This window comes from Glycine max, chromosome 9 (genome assembly GCF_000004515.6).
Source record: "Glycine max cultivar Williams 82 chromosome 9, Glycine_max_v4.0, whole genome shotgun sequence".
NCBI lineage: Eukaryota > Viridiplantae > Streptophyta > Magnoliopsida > Fabales > Fabaceae > Glycine > Glycine max.
In genome coordinates this window covers 42,888,782-42,899,328 of record NC_038245.2, presented here as the reverse complement: position 1 = coordinate 42,899,328, position 10,547 = coordinate 42,888,782, and the positions used below count along the sequence as shown (strand labels likewise).

General features: G+C 36.1%; 1 protein-coding gene across 1 annotated transcript; it reads right to left on the bottom strand.

Moving 5' to 3' along the window:
- Positions 1 to 3,824: 3,824 nt before the first annotated feature.
- Positions 3,825 to 10,101, bottom strand: LOC100809628 (diacylglycerol O-acyltransferase 2D-like). The gene is made up of 9 exons (XM_003534175.4): positions 9,599 to 10,101; positions 9,417 to 9,491; positions 9,190 to 9,275; positions 7,713 to 7,819; positions 7,474 to 7,629; positions 5,495 to 5,581; positions 5,190 to 5,287; positions 4,598 to 4,685; positions 3,825 to 4,181 (listed from the first exon to the last, which is right to left on the bottom strand). Exons 1-9 carry the CDS (start codon positions 9,811 to 9,813, stop codon positions 4,080 to 4,082), a joined length of 1,014 nt encoding a protein of 337 aa, XP_003534223.1. The 5' UTR covers positions 9,814 to 10,101; the 3' UTR covers positions 3,825 to 4,079.
- Between the last annotated feature and the right edge of the window lie 446 nt (positions 10,102 to 10,547).

Sequence of the window (10,547 nt, the reverse complement as noted above, 5' to 3'; positions counted from 1 at the left end):
TGGGGGCTGGGCGGCTGTATGTAGTCCTCAGGGTCTGCAGCTGGTGCATCCCTCTGCTGGTCAGCTGCCTGGGTCGGTGTCATGAAAGGGTGAGATATGCGGAAAAACCACTCAATGTAATCCGCAGATACCTGCCCAGGCACTAAACAAGGCTGACCCGCAGGTAGTAAGTGATCCGCAAACTCCATCCACCTGTCATCTATCTGCTCCTGTGACAATCGTGCACTAACAGGCGGCGGAGGGATGCTCTGGATGTAACCGAACTGGCGTACCACCCTCTCCGGTCGAACTGCGACGATCATAGGACCCCATCTGAGCTGACCCTGGAACGATGAAATCTCCTGAAACGCCCTAACACCCCGATGCTCCGTGTACGGCAACCAGGACACATCTGTGACGGTCAAACCATCACAACGTGCCCTGTAGGGTGCTCCTGTGATGCCCTTCATGTGCGCCTTCGACGTCAACCACCGGGAAGCACGTGGGGACGTCTCCTGGTATGTGTCGTCAGTCACGCACTGATGCACACTAGGGAAGTGCTCATAGATCCAGCACTACACAATAATTGAGGTTAACATAACATAAAAACATGTTTAAATCATAATCGAACCTAACATATTAATAAACACAAAATTTACCTGAAATAGCGTCAAGTACCCCGCAAGCTGTCTGGTGGTGGTCCTACAAGCCTCATCTAACTGGTCGTACATATGAACCAGCGCGACAACCCCCCAAGCGTAACCACCACTATGAGCGAGGTCCCGGAAAGCGTCAAGATGGACCACATGCACGTATGTTGCACTCTTATTAGCAAAAAGAGTGCAACCGACAAGGTGCAGCAAATAAGCGCGAGCTGCGACAATCCACCGCCGGGCCTGACATCTGGTCTCATAAATGTCACGAACCCATCCTAATCGTACATATGCTCCACGTGTGAGCGCTGTCTCGGCTCTGGCCTCCTCCGCAGACACTTCCAGCAACTCCGTGAGCAAGAATCTGGCCTCCTCCGTAGAAAGAGCGTGGAAACTGTGCAAGGCGCCAGTGATGGGCAAATGTAGAATGGACGACACATCATCCAATGTGATCGTCAGCTCTCCTACTGGAAGGTGGAAGGTGCTAGTCTCACTGTGCCACCTCTCCACAAATGCGGATATAAGTCCAGGATCGCCAGTAATAACTGAACAATCTATCAGTGGACTTAATCCTGTGGCAGCCACCAGGCCTTCAATCTCAGGCACTGGCCTCCCAATCAGTGTCAGCTTCCTCCCATGTGACACTAACTTCAAATCAGGACGTTCCTGATTTGAAGTACAAATTATACAATTATTAAAAAAAAATTAATCATAAACAAATAAATAAACAATGACAAATAATTAACAAATTAAAATACCTGTCCACTCCACACGGCATGTGCAACATGCTCGGCAAATGATGTGAGCACTGACGGGTCACGTGGACCACCAGGGAATCCCTCTGCAGCATCATCACCATCTGACCCCTCACCACTATCAGCACCCTGTGCGTCTGCACGCATCTCAGGTGCCTCCGTAGGCTGCTCAGGGACATCATCAGTCATGTCAGCGACGTCCTCAGCCATATCACGTCCCTCCGTAGTCATCTGATGAACGCGTAGCCTACGGGCTGAGGCAGTAGGCCTACGCCTCTCGGGAACATCGCCAGCATCCTCGCCAGCAGCTCTATCTCTGCCTACAAATCTACCTATGGCACGACCTAAACCTCGTGTTCTGGCCATGATCTGTAAATCATGTCGAACACGTTTTTTTTTCGGTCAAAATATACACAATTTTCTTTATAAAAAATCAACTTTATTTATAAACAAATAAGACTAACTTAAATCAAATCATTTTCACACATACACGACCTAATTTTAAAAAAAAAAATTAAACAACTTCATTTATATAAAAAAAACAACTAATGTAAAATAAAATTATTAATAAACATGCACAACTTAATTTTTTTAAAAAAAAAATAAACAACTTCATTTATATAAAAAAAAACAACTAATGTAAAATAAAATTATTAATAAACATGCACAACTTAATTTTTTTAAAAAAAAATTAAACAACTTCATTTATAAAAAAAAAAAACACAACTAATATAAAAATAATTCATTACTAAACATCCACAACTTAATTTTTAAAAAAAATTAAACAACTAATGTAAAAAAAAAATTATTTAGTAAACATCCACAATTTTTTTAGTAAATAAAATACTTCATTTATAATAAAATAAACTAATTAATTATAAAAAATTAGTATTTTTATAAAACTTCCAAAACACACAACTTTAATTATAAAAATAGACAACTTCATTTTTAAAGAAAAAACACTAATTTAAAAAAAAACAATAAACAAAAACAAACACAACTACTTTTATAAAAAAAAATTAATTTACAAATTAATATTTAGTAAAAATACACAATTTAAATTATAAAAAAAATATGACATCAAAAACCCAAACTTCATTTTTCATAAAATCTAAAAAAAAAATAACCAAAATAAATAAAATAATTCATTTAAAAAAAACAAAACAATTTCTGTTTAAAAAAAATTTAAAAAAAAAAACACAAAAAAAAAACAAAAAAACCACTTCCGGAAGAAGTGGTTCTTCCGGAAACACTCCGGAAGAAGGGTTCTTCCGGAAAGGTCTTCCGGAAGTTTGAAACTTCTTCCGGAAGTGCGAGTCTTCCGGAATTCTTCCGGATGAACCACTTCTTCCGGAAAGTTCCCGGAAGACGTTTTCCGGAAGTCTTCCGGAAGAAGAGTTCTTCCGGAAGACGTTTGGTTACTTCCGGAAGAACACTTCTTCCGGAAACTTTCCGGAAAACGTTCTTCCGGAACTTCCGGAAGAACCCCTAAGGGGTCTTCCGGAAGACTCCTCCGTCAGCGATTTCCGCCATTTTTTCCGGCGTCCTCTCGTCTTCTCCCCTCTCGTCTTCTACCCTAGGTTTCGTCTTCTACCCTAAGGTTCCGTCTTCTACCCTAAGGTTCCACTAACCTAACGTTACACTAACCTACCCTAATGTAGTGCATAACAAAACCAAAGCTAAGAAGAAGGCCACCTACCTCGTCCAAGGGCTGTCGGAGAAGCTCGCGGAGAAGAAGCTTGTCGGGGAAGAGAGAAGAGAAGAAGCTTTTTGCGGAAGAGACACAGTGAGAAAAAGAGAGAATGCTTCCGGGAAGAAAAAAAATGCTTTTTATATTTTTAACTGAAGGGCAAAATTGACCTTTCATTGAATTGCTGGGTGCACCAGCAATATTGCTGGGTGCACCTAGCATATCCCACCTAAAAAAAGTAACACAAGTCTTGTAAAAGCTCAATTTTTGTGGGCTTTTAATGGGATTAGCCTGCATTGGACTATGATTGGGTTAGACTAAAAAGCTCACATTTAATTTAGGGTTAAAAATTTAATCCTAAGTCTTATATTTTATCAGGCGGATTCGAGTTGCCACAATTAACCAAAATATTTTGTCACCTCTACCTCAATGTTATCTCCATGCATATAATTTTTTTAAAATTGCATATGCAATATGCCTAATAATATTAAAAAAAATCTTTAAATAAAAAAATGATCATTTTTTCCTATGGTGGGTAAAATTGGTATTTCATAAATAAACAATTTTTTTTAACTTCATTACTTACCTAACTATTTTAATTCTACTATTTCATCTCTTTTTAATTTTCTTTCATCTCAACCAAACAACCTCTTTTCACTCTTTCACCTATTTTTCATTCATCTCTACCAAACGCTACATAAGCCATAGCGTAACATTTTAAATTAATCTCAGATTTATAAATATATCTGATATAAATTGTTCACGGACTCATAATTGGAAGTTTACAATTTACATGATTAATTACCAATGTGACTTCTAAGACAACAAAGATAACTCCTTTCTCAATCAATCAACAGTATTTATTTACCTCACCCCATTCAAATCCAATTAATCATGAACCAATCACTCCACTCCATCTTCAAAACTCCCAAATAAAGCCTAACCTAAGAGAAGAAAAGTGTAATTACCCCCATGAAACTATGGGTCGAAGTTACGACCATATCAAACAATTCTCAACTCAAGGTTTGGATATCCAGCTCGAGCTTTGTGTCGTTCAAATAGATCTTGAAGTGCTTCAACAAATTGGCTATGTATTCTGGCAACCTAAAACAAAGTGAAGGAAATAAGGGATCAAAAGTTTAGTCATGTACAGCTCAAATTTGTAAATATCTTGCAGGCCCCATCCATAGCTTGCAAGTACCTATCTAGAAATAGTTTATCCATATTATGCAAAATTGCAAATCTTGGATTAGCGTCTGTATATTTTGCTGTACTAAAGCCTAAAGGACTACATTACAAAAGTTTATTTCAAGGAAGTCAAAATCTTCTATGTAGAACAAGAGAAAATATGCCTTTCAAAGTTAAAGTCAAATGGAAGGTTTTTATTATTCCAAGATTTCTTTACTATATTGGCAACTTATTAACAAGATGAAAGGCCGACATTTTTAACTAGGAGATGACATGAGTTACTGGATACTTGGTGAATGCCAGTTAAAACAAAAAGGCATGATAGTATATACCTCCTCAGGAGTTGGCTCGTGATTTTTCTCGAGCTCAATTGGTCTACCCACCACCACATGCATCGGATGTTTAAAGGGTATCGGAGATCTGAAGAGAAGAGATAATTAGTGTTAAAAATTAGTTCCAGATAACAAATTCTATGCTTACTAGTTTAAGTTTCATACTGATACACCAGTCAAATGACTGCTGTCCGCAAATAAATGATTCCATTCTCTCTCTCTCTCTCTCTCTCTCTCTATATATATATATATATCAAAAACTGCTAAAAGCTGACTATAAAAGGCATGCAATCTGCGAAACATTAATTGAATCCACCTTTTCCAATCTCATTCTTAGCAAATATTCTAAGCCATGAACCAGACAAAAGCTGACCTTTCATTTATGTACCAAACTGATTCTCAAAATGGTTTGACGTTTTAGAAATGGCTTATTCTATTGTTCCATCTTGTTGAATTTAATTTATTGGGCAACCTCAAGTTTGAACTTAAAAAATTAGCTTCATTCATCATGCAAAAGCCCCTTGACTAGTGAAAATAGGAGTAAAAGAGATCACAGGAAGGCGGCAAGTTGACATTTAAAAGAAACACATACCCAAAAATTCCCCAAAAATATATTGGGGAGAACTTGACAGCCCTTGCAAAATTCAGAATTAACTTCCCACCTGGTTTCCACCACTTATAGACATTTGACTATAGCAAAATTGCACCAAAGGGAAGTGAGAGTTTATTTGAATGAAAAGAAAAAATCAGAAACATGAATTAGCAACATTATAAGATAGGGAAATAATGTACAGCGACATTTTAGTTTAACAGTTTTCTGCAGCTAATCTGGGAGTCAGCAAAATGCGGCAAGATTTTTCCTTAAGAATAAAATATACATGGACAATAAAGAAATACCTGACCAAAGCAGAAAACTGGAACCAGGGGTTTTCCTTTCTCCATTGCTATGCGGACAAATCCCCTTCTTGCTTTAAGATAGGCAATCTAGAAAGCAATTAATTCTTTATATTGTTAAACCTGTATGAATATAATTCATAAAATAAAGAAGTTTCATATTGTAAGACCCATTTTATCTGAAACCCTTTCTGTCTATCTTTACAAACAGTAGAAACAAGTTAAAAGCAACCCAAAACCAAACAGTAAAAGATATCACCCTTTAAACAATCAGCAAGATATTGCCACCAAATTATCTAACCACTATGATGATGTACGTATCCTGAATATACCCTTAGCATAATTTTTTAGGCATTTTGTGACTGTACAATGATTCAATCATTAAACCAAACATGCACAATGACAAGGTGCTTAAATGGTAGATTGAAATCAGTTGGGCCCATTGCAGTAATCAAATTGAAATGACATCACGGCCAGTGTCAGAATTCAAACTAACAGAACTGTGATGGCACTACTGATCTTTACCTTGCATGAGGCATATTAAATGAACAATTTCTTTTACATTTTTATTACAAACATCACACGGTGCAAGCAGGTATGAGTTTTCTGCCACTAATAGCACCCAGTAGTATCATGGCTCATGTCTACCTCATTAAATTGCTTCTCAATTATTATGGCATTATCTCCATTTAAACCAAAAGCCTAATGACATTGCTGTTCAATTATTCTAACTACTATTTTGTTGTTGGTCATTGTATTTCTTTAACTTACATGTCTTGTCCTTCACATGAAAACTTTCCTTTCAAAATCCAAAGCTGCAGCACTCCTCGGTGAAACTTCCAAACTTTCAACTTTTTTGGTCTATTCACAAATTCTAGAATTTCTTCGTCAATCTGAACCTTAGAATCATTCCATTCCTTGTTATAGCTCTCCATCAAGTGTTAAAAAGCTTTGACAGACTCTCACTCTTTGGCTGTAGCCTCACATTATATATATATACCCTATATGATCCAGTTCAACCATAGCTTGACCCCACACTACAAGACACTGAAGACAGTATGCAATATGAAATGAGTAAAACTAAATAAAAAGGATATGAGTATCTAACTGCCTTCTTCCATCAGCTTATGTTAGGCTTCCCAGAAGTGCATGTTAAAAGAGAAATAGAAAGGGTACAAAGGGAATACAGACACAAGCAATGAATATGATGTAAGTAAGGGTCTGAAGAGGAATTTGGACCATGGGCAGGGGCGTGTAACAGCTAGGAGCAAGGATAAAAGGTAGGGAAGGATCCTGGAGCATTTTGGGCCCATGGGCAGGGAGGAAGCAGACCCCTCAAAGTGTTTGCAACCATCTACATTTCTGTTCTTGTTTTGTTTCTGTTTTTGAGAGATAACATACAACTAGCCTGCTGTAGGGAGTAACTCTTCATATTTTAAAAAAGAAATCCAAGTTTCTATTGGCATTTGTAGTGAATGTTTCTTTCTGGTTCAACAGCTTCTAATTTGTGTAATAGATAAAGCAAGCTTGATCAACCTTTTTTCTTAGTGTATTGATACTTGTGCATAATCCACAATTTATATATTCTCTTGTATTCAACATTACTCTAATATCAAGAATCAGATACAACTTAACAGTGTTATTAGCAAGTCATACTGCCATATCATAGCTGAAACATTTCAGGCTACTGATCCTAAAATTCAGTCTATAACCCATATAAATGAATCAAAAGAATGTATTTTTCCCAATTTTCTATCCAAACTAGATATAAATTAGACATGAAATATCAGAGTGGGAAAAAACCAAAGTGTTATGACTATCAAACATATGGCAGTGAGATGGTAATTCAGCCAAAGCACTTGCATAGCAAGGAAAAAAGCCTATACCAACATATTACTCCAACTTGGCATCAGTCATAATCTTATATTATATCTAAAAGAATAAACATTTTCCATGCTCCATGAGAGTGAAAAACAATGTACCTCAGAACCATGCTCCATGAGAAATGCTTCTTGCACTCCACCAGGTATCAAGATACAACTATAGCCAGCATCCAACAGGGAGGTAAACCTTTTCCTTGTCACTGGTGTTAAGCCCAACCATGTCCATATGTGTCTCAAAAATGGTGTGTAAAATATCTATTTGTTAAGTGCGAGAAGAAAATTTTTAAATTATATCCTCAATAACCTTCATTACAAAAAAGGGTATATAAAAGCCTTACCGCACTGCTAGCAAGAACTTTTATTTTAGGAAGAGGCATAAAACCTGTGTTGTCAGCTAACGCAACAACTCCAATTGGCAAAACTGAATGTGGTTCATAACCAAAAACTGCATGAAAAGACATACTGTTGTTAATATTGATGAACTACTAACAATAAAATACAAATAAAATAGGAGCCATCACCATAGAGAGAGATGTTAGCTTAAAATTTGTAAAAATGTTTCAGATCTAGCTCTGCCCAAGGATAAGCAAGAAATCACTTCATCCAGGACAGTTAGTCATATTTATGCAATGTTGAATCTTTAAAATGAAGGAATTGTTTCATTTCAAAATGAATCTTAGTAAAAGCCTGTTTGGAAAAAAAAAATTGTTTCAGCAGAGATATCAGCACTCTCATGGCCTATCCACACTTCAAACAAGTTACTTCTAATTGCAATTTCTAAAATTAAAATAATTAATCTTTTTTTTATTAAAGTCAAACCCTAATTAATCAAATTCATACTTGTCTATATTCATTTAATTGATGACAAATTAAGAAACACAAATACTAACTAGTATACTCAGAGCATTGGTAGAAAAAAACAAATAGAAAATTTTTATTGACAAGAAACCATTGAATGCATGCTGTTTTAGGCCATTGGAAACATTTAATAGGGTGTAATTAATGCTCCTTAACAGCTTGCTGCCAGAAACCTTTAAGAAATTAAAACTCAAAACAGTTACTCAGCAATTAAGAGTACCAACAGTACCACCCTATCTAGTACGGTCATCTTCAAAAAAAATTCAGGCTAAATTATACTTTTGACAACTGTCAATCTGTCACCCAGCACCTATTATGAATGAAGCAACCAAACAAAGGGAACAATAATCTCAAGTCTCTACCTTCCTATATCAATATTTCCACTTTTCCTACAATCCTTTCCCCCAATATCAAATCCACATAGCCAACTTACTCAAAAAAGAAAAATTCAATTTAAAATCTCTTGCCACTTTTAAAGAAAAAATTTGCTCATGAGATAAGAGTTACCCCTCACTTCTATATACTAATTTAGGCATACCATTAGTCAATATGAAATCTCCAACACACCTCCCTTACACCAAGAATTGAACATATGCAGATGGTCTGATAACGGGTGACTCAATAAGCCAAACAATAACCACTAGGATAGGATCAAATACCAACTTAGAATTTGAGTTTGAGCCAAATTCAACCCCTCACCCCTGCCCCTCTATATGCACTATGTTGGTCATAGTTGCTACTCAGAGATGCTTTACTTCAACTCAAAATCAATTCATAACTTTTTTTTCTAATACAAACCCAAACATCTAAAAATATATAAATTAAAATTAATTATGAACTTATGAAACCAAACAAACACTAATAGACCGTAAAGAATTGAAAGTGAAAGCAAAGGTGCATATTCTTTTAAGAAAAATCCTCAAAAGTCAAATTTTGAATGAATAGTTTGGTACACACCATAAGCACGATTGGGATGAAAGGCCTTCATGTCCTCCACATGAAGCGTGATGGGAAAGTAAGCGCAAACGTGCTTGCATATGTACCTGAAACACACCCAATTTTTTTTTCTTCGGAAAAAATACTTTTTTTTTTATTCAAACACAAAAGCACGATACTTAAACTGTGTATCATAAAAAGCAAATAATAATAATAAATAATAATAATTATTATTATTATAAAAGTACCTGGATAATTTTCGACCGAATTTGCTCTTTTCATCAACAGGAATTACCATGAGCACGAAAAGCAAACCGAAAAGCCTGACATAACAACCTTCTCATTTTAATCACACAGTGAGAGAGAGACACGTGTAAATATACACGTGTGTATAATTGAAGGGAAGAAACCAAAGGAAAGAGAAACGAACAAAAGTGCTTTGTGGAGAGAGAGGAAGAAGATTGCGAAGAGCACCAACGCGACGTTGAAATGAATGGTTCCGAGCCACAACGCCAGGGCCAAAATGGTCTTCAAGTAATTTGGTGACGTGTCGCCGAACACCTCGCTCCCCTTGAACACCTTCTCCCCCTCCGCGTCGCCGGAGCGCCGCCGTGGTTCATCTGTCGCCGCCGCCGTGCGCTGCATGGTTTGGTTGCCGAATGTAAGAGGAGGAAGTGTTGTTTTTATGAAGGAACAAGGAAGTGAGGGGCGTGGAGTAAATAGGGGAAAGTGTGAGGGGCAAAAATGTCACGTGGGTTTTCGTCTCTTCTCGGAGTTTCCATCGACTCGATTGTCTCGTGTCTTAATATTTGTTTTTATTTTATTTGTTCAGACACTCATTGTCACATGGAAACGTAAATGCCAAAGGCTACTTTGTCCGAACGGTTGGGAGTTTATTTATTTGACTTAATTGCAAAAATAATTTCTTATTTATCTTAATTGATGATCTTTCTAATTTAATTCACTAATTTAATTTTTGATTTTATATTTTATTATTTGAGTTTTCAATCATGAAATTGAATTAATTATTAATGAGTAACATTGGTTATCACTTGTCATGATGACATTAATTTTTATGACATGTGATAATGTCTAATTTGGAGGTTAAGAACTCAAATAGACAAATTAAAAAAAAAGGTTAAATTAGTAAATTAAATTACAAGACCAATTTAGTAAGTTGGAATAAACATGGCAACTAAAGTCTATTTATTTATACAATTGGATAAATCCATATACATTTTGAAACTGACTTTTAAAAACAAAAGTCATAGATCTTCAACAAAAATTATAAAAAAGATTTTGAAAAAAAATTAAAGCGGAAAAATATATTAAAGATTATTGATATTTTTGTTTTATTTTTTGATTATTCAAGAGAGAGG

Coding starts and splice junctions, on each gene's coding strand:
- LOC100809628 (XM_003534175.4), bottom strand. CDS start 9,813: ATGCAGCGCACGGCGGCGGCGACAGATGAACCACGGCGGCGCTCCGGC. Junction 9,276..9,416: donor TTCGGTCGAAAATTATCCAG/GTACTTTTATAA, acceptor GGTGTGTTTCAG/GTACATATGCAAGCACGTTT. Junction 4,686..5,189: donor TATTTTTGGGGAATTTTTGG/GTATGTGTTTCT, acceptor TCTTCTCTTCAG/ATCTCCGATACCCTTTAAAC.